The sequence below is a fragment of the Sorex fumeus genome, unplaced genomic scaffold (assembly GCF_029834395.1).
Source record: "Sorex fumeus unplaced genomic scaffold, SorFum_2.1 ptg000002l, whole genome shotgun sequence".
Classification (NCBI taxonomy): Eukaryota; Metazoa; Chordata; class Mammalia; order Eulipotyphla; family Soricidae; genus Sorex; species Sorex fumeus.
The window spans coordinates 29,456,339-29,471,319 of NW_026606059.1; the positions used below are offsets into that span (position 1 = coordinate 29,456,339).

General features: G+C 39.6%; 1 protein-coding gene across 6 annotated transcripts in view; it reads right to left on the reverse strand.

Moving 5' to 3' along the window:
* Positions 1-2,551: 2,551 nt before the first annotated feature.
* The window catches only part of SULF1 (sulfatase 1), a 185,275-nt gene continuing 172,845 nt past the window's right edge, over positions 2,552-14,981 (reverse strand). For 4 of the 6 annotated variants that reach the window (XM_056108884.1, XM_056108943.1, XM_056108971.1 and 1 more), the window contains one exon: positions 13,878-14,038. In XM_056108884.1, coding sequence (XP_055964859.1) covers positions 13,878-14,038 — 161 coding nt within the window. Of the gene's footprint in view, positions 4,928-12,497; positions 12,564-13,877; positions 14,039-14,981 lie in introns of those variants that run through there. The other 2 variants (XM_056109034.1, XM_056109095.1) reach the window with 2 other exon arrangements.

Consider the following 14,981-nt stretch of genomic DNA (forward strand, 5'->3'; position numbering starts at 1 on the left):
ATTTAAAAAAAGAGAAGGTGGACTGAGGGTGGAAAGGAACCAGAGGTTCCTTTGCTATCACAAACCATGGGCTGGAGCGATAGCACAGCGGTAGGGCGTTTGCCTTGCACACAGCCAACATGGCCGACCCGAGTTCGATTCCTCCGCCCCTCTTGGAGAGCCCGGCAAGCTACTGAGAGTATCTCGCCCGCATGGCAGAGCCTGGCAAGCCACCTGTGATGTATGTGATATGCCAAACACAGTAACAACAAAATCTCCAATGGAGACGTTACTGGGCCCGCTCGAGCAAATCGATGAACAATGGGAGGGGCTTTTATCAATCAAAGATCTTGACTCTAACTCTTTATCAGTCTTGCAAAATACCAGTTGAACTCATCTGCTTTTTACCAAATGGGAACCCTTGATGTTCTTTCTTTTCCCTGATCTGTTGTGTGCACAATACACACATGTTTAAATGGAGGCAGTGGATAGGATGTTGCCCTCGTCTTCGATAAATTTCCCTTTTCTAAATGGGGTGGAACGACCCTCAGCACACCAGCACAGTTCCTTCTGGGCATCAGCTTCTGTACACAAAAATAAGGTCCCTTGACTCGTCACTAGGGGAATGACTTCCGGCTCTGAAAATCTCTCATGCACTTTGCACATAGTAGGTACTCCCTAAGAAGTTACTATTACTGTTTTATTTTTGGTTTAGGGACTATACCTGCTATACCAGGCTTACTTTTCCCCCTCTCAGATAATTCATTTTTCTTATTAAAACAGGTTGGAGTGATAGCACAGCAGGTAGGGCGTTTGCCTTGCATGCAGCCGACTCAGCCGACCCGGGTTCAATTCCTCCGCCCCTCTCAGAGAACCCAGCAAGCTACCGAGAGTATCTCACCCCTCAGGGCAAAGCCTGGCAAGTTACTCATGATGTATTCAATATGCCAAACATAGTAACAACAAGTCTCACAATGGAGACGTTACTGGGCCCGCTCGAGCAAATCAATGAACAACGGGAGGACAGTACTACAGTGCTTATTAAAACACTATGGTTTTCAAAGTTATTTGTTGTTGAGTTTTAGACATACAGTGCTCCAGCACTGATCCCACCATCAGTACAAGCTTAGTTCTGGCTATCTGCACAGGGATCCCTCCTGGGATTGCTCAAGGGACCACATGCAGTGCTAGAGATCCCACCTGGGTCAGCTGCATGCAAGGCAAAGGTTTTAACCTTGGTGCTATCTCTCCAGCCCATAGTGACAAACTAAAAAGAATTTTCCTCCAGGATTTGACATAGTCGCGTGCCATGGCAAAAAGCTGAGAAGGAAGGCAGAGATACATCTTTGGACAATATTCTTTTCTTGGTGGCACTGCTGTTGATGGAAATGGGCTACTCAACTCCTAGAGAGGCTATAACTTTTAATGTGACTCTATGTGAAATAGGATCTTTGTAAAAGCTAACGAAGCTTCCATGTGGTTTTAATGGAGACTTCCAATAAGACTGGTGTCTTTGGGGTGCCAAGTGTCACCAATACACAGAGAATAGGCTACAGGTGACAATGAAAAAAGAAAGCCATCTGCCAGCCTAGAAGAGACAGGAGAATCTAAACCCATCAACACTAGTATTTTGGACTGCAGCCACCAAAACTCAGAAAATCAGTTTAAAATGTTTGTGCTATCCAGTCTGAAGCATTTTGTTATGAGGTAAAGGTAAAGGTAAAGGTAAAGGTAAAGGTAAAGGCCTTCCCGTTGATCATCGATTTGCTCGAGTGGGCCCAGTAACGTCTCCATTGGAGACTTTGTTGTTACTGTGTCTGGCATATCGAATACTCTCGGTAGCTTGCCGGGCTCTCCGAGAGGGGCAGAGGAATTGAACTCGGGTCGGCCATGTTGGCTGCGTGCAAGGCAGACACCCTACCCGCTGTGCTATCGCTCCAGCCTTTTGTTATGAGAGTCTTAGCTAACTTAGAAGGTTTCCTCAATGATCCAAGGATTGAATTGGCAGGGGCCAAAAGTCCTTTGCACACCGCTGATCCCTGCCCTTGCATTATTGACAGTTCAGGCTGTTACCCTTCTTTTTGAAGGGGAGAAAACTCAGGAGACCTGATGCAGACAATCAAGTGAAACAGTTTCCCAAAGAACTCAAACTGCCCTTGGGTGCTTTGTTCCTTTGCTTTTGAAAAACTCCATTTATACTGCCTTCCCTGGACCACTACGTAATTTGTGGGTTCACTGAAAAATGATAGCACAAGATCCCTTGTTTAAAGATTATGAATAATTTCAAGATGGCAGCAGCAAAAAATTCAATGAAGTACTGGTCCTGTGAGGCTGTATAAGCAGCAGATCTGGAAACGACTCTAGCGTTTTTCCTGCCATATGCTTTTTGACAGCAATGAGGCAAATCTATGTTGAAATCATTAATGTTGGATTGTTCTAGACACACTGATTTGGTGCTAATATTACCAATATGACTGATATTCACTCAAAAAACCAATATCAGAACTTAACTCTACATGCAAGGAATAGGTATGTCATGAAAACTTGGTTAAGACCATTTCTCTGAAGCAGGTAAAGTTTAAACATCTTTATTTCAAGAAATATTGCTTCTAGACTTTCCTGAAGCCAGAATTGTTCTATAAAAGTATCACAGATTATTACACAAGATTAAAAAAAGGTATGCTTCCCAGTAACTTGAGACCTTTTTACAAAGTACACCATTCATGACCATAAATATGTTTCTTCTGCCATTCAATTGGTGACACACACATCTGATATAGAACTAGTTAATTTCAACATATGTACAGTCTATGATAGACTTAAAGTTATCAAAGATTCAACTGTAATATCAAATTTTCTTTAAAAGAGTTTACCATAAACACTTAAAGAAAACAACATAATTTACCTATGTATTTGATTTATCTAAAAATAAAAAAAAATTGTGGTTAAGCTAAAAAAAAATATAACCTTCTTGGGAAGTTGATTAGGCTACTGATAACACTCAGTGAGGTAATCCTTTTGCTGGTATTGAAACACCTAATACATAACAAATACATTTTCAAGAAAACAGATTTTCAAAGCTGTTTTAAATCATGCCTTTAAAAAACCAGCACTTGGTGAAGGCCTTAAAATAATCTTTTAACACATACAGTGTGTTTGTTATGAAACATTATGAGTTTGTTTTATTGAAAAAATTTCATTCTATAAATTCTAAACTAAACTTATCTTCTCAACACTTAAGCTTATGAGCCAGGTTAAGAAAGCAAAACAAAGATTATAAAAGAGCTTCAGTCCTTCTATCCTGTTAAGAAAATAATAAAAAAAATGATCAATCTTAAGTATATGATGAACATTTTGAGGTCAGGACAGAGAAAGCAGGCAATCTTTGTTTTTCATTTATTTGTACTGCCAACACCTTTAGCCAGGCCTTTCTGCTAATTGATTTTAGCAAGTCAAGGTAAAACACATGCACTATTTTCTGGCAAAAAGTTTTACATTTAACAATATGGGGATTCATACTGTGTGTCATTCGTGGGGGTCTCTTTAACTCTGTCACACTGATAGCAATCAGTGAGACTGACAAATCTGATTTCTTTCTTTCTTTCTTTCTTTCTTTCTTTCTTTCTTTCTTTCTTTCTTTCTTCCTTCCTTTAAAAAAAGATTAATCAAATAGAAATGGCATTCTGGTCTCAAAGAGCAAAAACTTTGACCCCCAAATGATGCCACTGAGAAATTCCGGTGGTTGAAATCAAAACCACATTTCTCAGGCAGTGGAAAGGGTAGAGAAAGACTTAGACGTCAAATTTCAGACACTCCTTAAAGGCATAAAGCTAGCCATCGGGACTGGATAACTTTTTTATATGCATCGCCCTAGAACCTCTGAAAGATAATACTGTTTTTAGTATGCCCCCCCTATCCCCAACAAAGAAACAAGTACAAATTGACCTCTTTTTCTACTCTTGACCAACAGTGAGCTACAACACCGAGTCTCGTGTGCGTGCTATTCCCATGCACACGTTCTACTCTACACAGGTAACTAGGGTAGCCTGGAATGTTGGTTGTCATGATTCGTTCTATTGGTTTATTAATCAGAAGTTTAAAAAAATACTGTGTGCAAGATAGGGTGACAATGCCATCTAATCGGAGGCGAATGGGAGAGAGGCGCTGCCTTCGGCACCCAGGAAGCCCTCTGCCGTGCGATTCCCTCCCACCTCACTCATCATCTGCTTCACACTGCTGGAGTTACTGGGCTGCTTCCTGATGGGCGCTTCGGTCACAGGATGAATAGACTCAACCCCAGAATACACAGGAAGATGCAGCTGATCTTGGAAAGCCTGTTCTTCTAAACCACCATGCTGGGTGTATTCTTTTCGGTGCCTGCTCAGGGGCTGCAGTCTCGGGCCAGGTGGGAGCACGGGCTCCATCAGGCCATTGCCACTAAAATCGGTTTCCAGATGATTCATCTCTTTCTGCTCCATCCATTGTTCAGTTTTGTGATTTCTCCAGTGTTCAGAATTCAGGCGACTGACTTCTGGAATGTCATTGTTCCATTCAAGTGTGCTGTCTGGACTGAATGTTGGTTTGTTCAAATGCAGGGTTTGCAGGTCAGTTGGCCAAGACGAATGGGGTGCTTTCCTAACCAGATGCATCAGGTCTTCTTCATCTGACTCAGGGGAGGCCAACTCTCCTGGCACTGGGACCTTGGGAGGTTCAGCCAGGAACCCCTCACTCTCATTAGCTTTCCTTTGCTCATCGTGACTGGTCAGCAGTGCAAATACTCTATCTACATCCTTCAAGTAATTAGTCCAGTCACCCAGACTAAGTCTATAGTCTTGTCTGTACGCATAGACACTTTCATTTACACTGTATAAATCCTCCAGGCCTTGCCAGTTGACATCTGCTGTGAGATCAGGCAGATTAACCTTCCCATCCATCCCATAACTGTCCTCTGTGAACAGAGAGGAACAACAAATATTAGTGGAGAAAACATTTCTTACTTGTTGAAAAGCAACTTCATGTATGTTTACAAGACAAATTAATTTTAAAATTGAACACAGTTTCCCCCCCAGTAATGTGAGGTTATATTGAGGATGCCATTTCTCCTACTAAGGAGAGGTCCTAGGTTATGATTGCATTGTAACAAAAATTCAGAAAGAGTTTTAAATGAGCAAAGACATTGATGAGGAGGCACAACTGAGGCTGTAAATGCACCATGTGGGGGCTTGTGTTCTACCTCTGGCTTTATTCAAGTCACCTCTAGAAATCAGAACTCAAGGAAGTATTTCCCTGAGTCTTAATACTCTGTCAAAAGTAAGAATAGTTCTGTGATAAAACTTTTACTACTTATAGAGTTACTGTGTGAATGATAAGTTCAAAAGTATTTTAATGTAATGGGCAATGCTCAGTAAGAAATTTTAATTTTCTACTCTTTGTCATTCAGTATAAAATGGAAATATACATGCAATTTAACTCTTTGACTCAAATTCTTATTTCTATTTCTTTGATTTTTTTTGTTCTTGTGCTAAAAGGGTCTAAATTTTAAAAAGTTCTAAAAGTTCTAGGTTGTAAAAGTTTTAAGTCTGCCTTTGAGAGCTTTTCTTGGCATACAATGAATGCAACAACTTTCTCTCCAAACTTTCTACCTCACCAACATGACTATAGTCCCACAGAAAACATTTTTTTCCCAGTAATGCCCAAGTACAAATCAGAAAGAGATGGCCTGGTTTAATACAATGAGTTACACACAGAGCCATATAGATCAGCAGTAAGTATAGCTACACAAAAAACACATCCTCAATATAACTAGAGGACAAAACATTTTATATATACTCTTCAAAAGGCCTGTAAGTTTAAAAAAATGTTAGTGCCAAATCCCAGTAGAGCTGTAGGTCTCACTTTGGGCAAAGGCCCTGGGAAAATGGTGTAGAGGAAGGAAGGAAGGAAGGAAGGAAGGAAGGAAGGAAGGAAGGAAGGAAGGAAGGAAGAAGAGAGGGAGGGAGGGAGGGAGGGAGGAAGGAAGGAAGGAAGGAAGGAAGGAAGGCAGGCAGGCAGGCAGGCAGGCAGGCAAGAAGGCAAGAAGAAAGAAGGGAAGGAATGAAGGAAGGAAGGAATGAAGGCAAGAAGAAATAAGTGAAGGAAGGAAGGCAGGAAGGAAGGAAGGCAGGAAGGATGGATTTGAAGTCATTGACAAAGAATGCTAACCTAGAGTATAAAATATTATGATGGTCCAGTGATCTCAGGGCTGATGACGAGGGGAAAACTTAGAAGTGTGTAGGAACTAACTTTGCAGACTTTAAAAGACATTGCTTCAGAGAGAAAATGATCAAAGGGAGAGAAATACCTTTTAGAGATTGAGTAATAACAATGGAATACTATTCAGCTATAAGAAAAGATACAATCTTATAGTTTGTTGCGATCTGAATGGAACTGGAGGGAGTCATGCTGACTGAAGTATGAGAAAGCAAAAAATAAATGCCAAATGATCCTGCTCATATGCAGAGGATAAAAGAAACAAAAAAAGGATTAGACATTCCCAGTGTAAATAAATCCTGAGACACGATCAATAGAACTGGGAACTGAGGGTGTGGAGAGGAGAGGGAAAAGACTGTGGGGGTAATAGTGGAGGACCTGCTATCACTGGTATAGTGATCTGCAATTATAAAATAATAACTTTAATATCAGTTTAATCTACCAGTGCTGGCACGGATGTGAGAAGAAAGGAACTCTCTTTCATTGTTTGTGGGAATTCTGACTTGTCCAACCTTTCTGGAAAACAATATGGGCATTCCTTCAAAAACTAGAAATTGAGCTCACATTTGACCCATCAGTACCACTTCTGGGAATATATCCTGAGGGTGCAAAAAAGCACAGTAGAAATGACATCTGCACCTGTATGTTCATTGTAGCACTGTTCAAAATAGCCAGAATCTGAATACAACCCAAATGCCTGAGAATAGATGACTGGTTAAATAATTAGGTACATCTACACAATAGAATACTATGCAGCTGTTAGGAAAGATGAAGTCATGAAATTTGCTTATAATTGGATGGACATGGAGAGTATCATTCTGAATGAAATGAGTCAGAAAGAGAGGGACAGATATAAAATGACTATACACATTTGTGGAATATAAAATATCATAATATGAGACTAACACCCAAGGACAGTAGAGACAAGGGCCAGGAAGATTGCTCCATGGTTGCAAGCCTGCCTTATGAGCTGGGGAAGAAGGCAGCTGGGATAGAGAAGGGATCACTAAGTCAATGATGGTTAGAGAAATTGCTCGGGATGGGAAATGTGTAGTGAAAGTAAATAAATGACTAAACATGATGACCTCTCAGTATCTGTACTGCAAACCTTAATGCCCAAAAGTAGAGAGAGAGTAAGAGGGAAATTGTCTGCCATAGAGGCAGGGGTAGGGGTGGAATGGTGGGAAGGGGGGAGGGATACTGGGAACACTGGTGGTGGAAAAGGTACACTGGTAGAGGGATGGGTGTTCAATCTTTGTATGACTGAAACTCAAATATGAGAGTTTTGTAAGTGTAGCTCATGGTAATTCAATTAAAAAAAACAAACCCAGCTTCTACAACATGACCTTGAAGCTAATTAAAAAAATCATTTTAAGCTATAATACTTCAATAATTGTTTTTAATAAAAGGAATTGCATGATGAAGAATAAAAGGAAGAACAAAGAACAGGCGGGCACACAGTAGGTGAATTTCAAGGCCTATAAAACAAAAAAGAAACAGAAAAATTGCAAAAGCACATAACCACCCCTCCCAAACAAACTAAAAAGAGGAAATAGAAAATATACTGGGTTTATTAATGAAAATGATACACTGGAACAAGAAGTTTTACGAATACTTCAAATTCAGGAAATTAATAAATACAGCCAAAATGTACATGGAATTGTTGCAAAATACAAATAATAAGAGTATAAAATCCATTGTCTTCAAAAAATACCTGCCAAAATAAGCATAAAGTAAAGGGAATATCACACATCAAAGCAAAGTAAAGTTAGTGTTCTTATTGGAGCAGTAGAGGATGTGAAAATCATTCTAAATCAGAAATTAAAGTATGAATCAACGATCTTCTATCCAGCCTTTCCTTTTTCAAGTAGTGAGACTAGAGAAAAACAGGCTTGAAATGTGAGGAGGCAGAGAGAGTACTATATACATTAACTCTTCTTGGACACTTTGCTGGGTTATGCTTCATTTAAGAATTCACAGAAAAAACAGTAAAAAGTTTGGGTTAGTTTTTAACATAATTATCAACTTGAGGAGTAAGACAAAGGTAGAGAAAGGGTTAAAACATATATACAATTTTTATATGACAAAATAAAAATAAGGCAACTGAAATGGGAAGAGATAGAAAAAAAGCTGAAAACTTTATTCACTGAGTATTATTTAAATTGGGAATCACTGAACTACTGAAAATCTATCAATGAGATATGAAAGGTTAGATAAGAAACAGGGACTAGGAACATTAAATTGTGTAAGTTAAAAGACAACCAACAGGTCAAAATTACAGACCGTAAATTCCAAAGGACTGAAGGAATTTACATATTTATAAAGAAGAATCTATCTGTTCAAGATGCAGCAGAAAACAAATAGAATTATATTGGGGCTGGAGAGCTAGAACAGGGGTTCAGGTGCTTAACCTGCTTGTGGTTGCCACATCTTCAATCCCAGGCACTGTATGTGGTCCCCCGAGCACCACCAGATATGGCACCCCACCCCCACCAAAAAAGAAATAGAAAGTAATCAATTCAAGACAGGTCAAATGTACTAAAAACAAAAAAGAATGGAAAAGAACTAAATACAAGATAAGTAGCTTCTGACGATTGAAGTTACATATTCTCAAACACACAGGAACTCACAGGTTTTGAGTATGTATTAGATCACAAGGAATGAATCAATAAGTTGCATACAGGGAACAATGACAATACTTTGCCACAATGCAATAACTAGAAATAAAATTAAAATGGGAAAACCTAGAAATGACAAGCCTATTAAGTAGCATCTGGGAGAAGAGAAAAATTACCTACTAAAATGATAGAATTTATTTAAAATGATAAAAAAATACTAGTTAATAGAAGTTCTGGTGTATTTAAAGTAGAAATTAGAAGAAATTAACAGCTTTAAGTATGCCTATCAGAAAAATTAATGATTAGAATGAAAGCTTGGAAATACTAGGGAAAGAACAATGTATATTAAAAGCATAAAAACAGAAATACAGATATACTTTGTCATTTGATTTGAAAAAAATTTTAAATCTCAATAGCAATAAAAAGTATTCATAACAATGATGTGGGAATGCAAAGTTGAATAGCTTATAAGAAAAGGAGTTAGTCTGACAATGTTTAACATATTCCTCTAAACATCTTACCCATGTGTTCAGTAATTTAATTATTTATCTAGCACTTCTATATCTAGTACTTACTTTGAAGACAGCTTCCAAAATATGAATGGTGTGTGTGTGTGTGTGTGTGTGTGTGTGTGTGTGTGTGTGTGTGTGTAAGGAAAGAAAGAACAAGAAAAAAACAATACGGGTAACATTTTTTTCTGAAAAATTAATTTTGGAAAAAAAATGAAGATGATTCAAGTATTTCTCATGCACGCCTGAAATGGAAGGAAAATGTCCACTCTGGGAAATCAAGTTTGCTCAGATCACAGTGTAGTTAGTCATTTCTTTCTGGATGACACTTACTTCAAATATATGACCCCATAGTTATATCATGCTCAATCTACAGATGGATAACTTAAGAGACACACGAAAAAGGGTAGTTTCTACAGAGACTGCCTGGCTCCTGCCGTGGCTCCTGCCTACATGTTCAGCCTCTTTCTTTTGCCATTTCTACTCAGCTCTGTCACATCTCTTGGCATCACAGAACATACAACTTCCTGGAAGCAGCAGGAAGCTCCTTCCTCAGGAACTGTGTTAATTCCTAGAACAAGCTCTCCTGCTTTGCCATTCTGGTCAGTCTTAGTGTCTTCTTTTACTTTTCTTTTCTTTTTGCACTCGGAGATGCACAGTGGTTAGTTACTCCTGGCTCTGCACTTAGGAATTACTCCTGGAAGTGCCTGGGGGACCATATGGGATGCTGGGAATCGAACCCGGGTTGGCTGCGTGCAAGGTAAACGCCCTACCTGCTGGGCTATCGTTCAAGCCTCAGTCTTAATGTCTTTAACATGAAGTCTGAGCATCATCTCTACCTCCCAATTCTTTCCTGACTCTCATTCCTTTTTTCTGAGTTCCTCAGCACTGTGAGAACTCGTCCACTGAACATCTATCTGGAGAAGATTCTGGTGTGTGTGCTCTACAGCAAGCAAGCTATGGAGTCCACCTGGTCAGTAGTCTACAACTTAAAAGAGTAAGTAGTGGGTCAACCAGAAGTCATAGTGTTTGTTGTAATTTGGTGACCATTACTAACTGGCAGGATGTTGTATTTATTTTTGTTTTTTGTTTTTTTGGGTCACACCCAGCAGTGCTCAGGGGTTACTCCTGGCTCTGCACTCAGGAATTAGTCCTGTTGGTGCTCAGGGCTATATGGGATGCCGGGGACTGAACCTGGATCAGCCGTGTGCAAGGCAAATGTCCTACACACTGCACTATTGCTCTGGTCCTCTGGCAGGATGTTTTAATCACTAAAACTTTTCCAAGTACAGAGAACACTCAGTTCGTTTTTCCAAATTGAGAGAACCTGAGTGAGCAGAGTGTCTTACTTGTATATCTGTTCTTTTCTCCTAAACTGTTTTTCTGTACAAGTATGCCTTTCTGAAGGGCACAGTATTTCCAGTATTTGCAACCAAATAAGTGTATATCCCAGGTGATTTTCAAGCTACTTGAGCAAAATTTTATTTCAGAGCAAATGGAATTTCATTTGGGTTTTTGAATTTCAAGACTTCTGACCGGTGTCCTATAGCAGTGTTCATTATAAATACCTCTTTATAGACATTTGCCATGCATAGACAATTTCTGAACTAGATTGTTTTCTTAATAAAATAATGACTGAATATCTTCAACTAAGAGATAGACATAAATCTAAGATATTATGCATCTATGAATGAGTAATTTATATGGTCAAAGGCTGATGAATATGACATACTGGCTTATTGGTAAAAATGCAAGTAATATTCCCTTTTAATATTTAATCAGAAATAAAAGATGTTAATTTTATTATTATCTTTTTTGGGGTTTTTTTGGCTTTGTTTACTCCTTAGCAGTGTTTAGAGAACCATATGTGATGTTGGGGATTGAATCTAAGTAAGCTGGATGCAAGACAAGCACCCTACCTGTTGTACTACCTCTCTGGCCTAAAAATGGCTAATTTTAATATCCATTAATGTGAATGGATTATTCCAATTAATTAATTCTAGGGTTCTTTATATTAGCTCTCATCATGGGTATTATCAAATATCAGTCATAAAATAACATAAACTCAGAACTTACTTGTAATAATTGTACTAACCACTTTCTAAGTATTTTGTAATCCTATATATTGTTATGCATCTCTATACTAATTTACATGTGAAAAGTTATTACAGAGGTGAAAAAATCAGATTAGGTAGAGATTAAAGGCATATGCTCGAACTAGAGTTCCTGGCTTCAAACCCTATTCCAACATTTATCAGATGTATAATTTGGGGGATCTGAGATGGTTTCTCTGTTACTCAGTTTTCTAATTTGGAAAATGGGGATAATGATAGGAAGAGAGCTTGTGTCGTGGGTTATAGAATGGAAGAGGCCAAATGATGGGCATTTTGAGTTATCAGGTATCCTAAAAATTGTCCTTGGTAAGGAATTTTGAAGAAGTCTTAAACATCAGGAAACATTCTGTCACTCCTATTTGCACATTTTCACTGAGGTTACGGGGTCAACACCAGACAGGGAAATTCCATCAAAAATGATGTTATAGATGCATCAAAGTGGCATCAGAAATGATGGATTTGTTCCCACTGAGAGGTGGCCAGTGGGACCAAGGAAGGGGAGAGTCCACAGGGTTGCGATGCAATTGTGACTGGAGCACAGTTAACATTCTGTATAGCAGAGCTGGAGGGACTCTATAGGGGTGAAGGCACTTGCCTTGCACATAGTCAACCCCAGTTCAATCACTGACACCACAACAGCCCCCAGCCACTAATAGGAGTGATACCTGAGAACACAGGAGGAAGCCCTGTACACAGTTGGGTAGAGACTTAAAAACAAACAGCAACAACAAAAACACAAAAACACGTATATACACACAAACGTTCTGTATCTCCAAGCTGTCCGGGGATTACCTGAGGAAGATTTATAATTCCTACTCAGGCTATGCCTCAAGTAACCTGTAAATACCCTTTGACCTCTTTCAGGATTGTCCTAAAATCAGGTCAGACTTAAAACCCCATAGTTGTAAAGTTGAGTGCATCAAAACAAAACTACCAAGTTAATCTTAAGGGTCAGGTCCATCCAAAGCGTCACACTTTAGAAACGATTTCATGTGACTCCTAGACAGTTGGTCAGCATGGGATATTACCTCGTCAGCCCATAGCCCGGGTGAGACCAGCTTAGGAGAGGATTCTTCTGCTCTGTCTTACGTGTGCTAAGGGGTGATAGGGGGTCAGGGTTGGGGGTGGAGTGAGGAAAGGAAAACAAAAAAACAAAGACAAGAGAGAAGAGAAAAAGAAGAGATTGATATATGGTTATAATTATTCCCCAAACCTTTGTTTTGTTTCTATCTTCCCCACTACTTTTCTCATAGTCATTTAGCATTTTGTCTGATCTGTCCTCTAAAATCTTCACTGAGGAGGTTGAGTACGGCTCTATGGGACCCTGAGAGTGCCTTGGCTGGCAATATTCTTTTTATTTCTCTGAGATGATATTAACACAGGTGGCATCTGTCCATATTCTTTAATGGAAAAATTTCTCCCAAATAGATTCATTGATTAAGGTGCTTGCAGGTTGGTGCCTCAATTTCCCTTCAGTCAAGATTATGAGATGTTCCTTTCTCTTTTTTGTGATAAGACCTACCCAAGGTCTATACTTGGAAGAGGAATGTCTCAAGGGTTGACACAATAACCAGTCACCCAGGTGCTCCCTCCAAAGCAGGTAAGGAGAGGGACAGAGTGGGACAAGAGTGGGAGAAGCGTGGACTGGCATTATCAATGAAACTTTTGAATGCCACGCACTATTGTCTCCATGCTATGTCCACATAGTTCTGAAAGTCCCAGTTCTCAGCACCTTCTCTTCAATTGCCTGCTCCTACGAAGATTTCAATCACAGCTGCTGTTAACAAGAAAGGTCCTTCTACTCTCTCCAACCTCTTAAAATTCTCACTCCTCCTTTTGTGCTCAGGGCATTGTATTTGTTTAAACTCTATCTGGAGTCTAGGAAGCCTCCCCAGCAGTCAAGGTCTAAAAATGCAAGAAAAAGAATGCTACCACCCTGCCTGGAGATTTCCAAAGATCCTGTTTTTTTTTTTCTCCTTTTACATTATTCCACAGGCTGGAGCGATAGCACAGCGGGTAGGGCGTTTGCCTTGCATGCGGCCTTCCCGGGTTTGATTCTTCCACCCCTCTTGGAGAGCCCGGCAAGCTACCAAGAGTATCTTGCCCGCACAGCAAAGATTGGCAAGCTACCCATGATGTATTCAATATGCCAAAAACAGTAACAACAAGTCTCACAATTTGTTGTGAGATGTTACTGGTGCCCGCCCAAGCAAATCGATGAACAACGGGAGGACAGTGCTACAGGGCTAGAGTGCTACATCATTCCATGCTAAAACAGCATCATCCATCAAGCAGACAAGCGCGAGAGTGAAGGCATGGCCCAGAGAGACATCCTGCTGTGACAGTGAGCTCCTTGAAAAGGTAATGACAGATCTGTAACCAGTGACACAATGTGATGGAGAATGTCATTAGAACATGCATACACCCCAAGCTATGCTTTGTGCAACATGGTAAGAAACAGAAATTAGTTGAAGTGGTCGGATCATGCAATTATTGGGAAAGAAGCTGCTGAGGTGAATAAAAACATATGAATACCTGTGTAGGTCATAGCTTCCGCCATCTTTATTTCCTGATATAGGAAAATACAAGAGTAACTTATGTTAGCTTTAGAATAAAAAGAAGTACACCACCCCTCCAAGCAAACATTGACTATGTAGTTTTCCGTACACAACATCAAAATCCTAGAAAGAAAGATACTGTGTTAAATACAGACAGTGCTAAAGTCCAGCAGTTTTTCTATTAGATGGTTCAAAATAAGGATTAGAAATGATATAGATTATATAAAGGTTTAGGGTAAAACAGGCAGGAGACCATATGAAAAATGGAGAAGACTGAGAAAGATGGAACCACTTTAAAATACTTTTCTGGAGGTCCACGTAAAAATTTCTAGAAGTTTTAGTACACGTAAAATTTTGATTATTTTTGGACAAAACGTTGAACAAATAAAGAGTCAATAATCATCTCACTTAGGAACTGTTTAAGCAGAGTGTAGCACTAATTATCTGCGACTGCTCCCTTTTTAGAAAAAAAAATCACTCAATTTGCCCTGGAAATTCACCTTTTCAAACAAAAAGAAAGTATCTCCCAGTTACACTTGAGGCTACTAATAGGTGCCCTTCATTTCCTTAGATCTTTCCTGCAGCCAGGGGCAGGGATGGGAGATATGTTATTGTCTCTTTTGGGAAACACTAGCCCAGAGGGGACACAGGACTTAGAGCCTATGAGAAGCAACTGACTCCAGCTCACCACCAGGGACTCCTCTCATTTCCCTGAGTAGAGTCAGACCATCACTGATATGAGTACTGTGCTCTCTGAGGAAGAAATACCTGAGTGTAATATTTCTAGTTCCTCTAATAATTGGTTTAGTTTCCAGGTCCTTCTTATGACGTAGAGGTGTGTACATGTGCATGTGCATGTGTGTGTGTGTGTGTGTGTGTGTGTGCGCGCGCGTGTGTGTGTAAGATTTAGGATACAGATCAACAGATAAGTAGAATATTTGAAAAGATTTGATC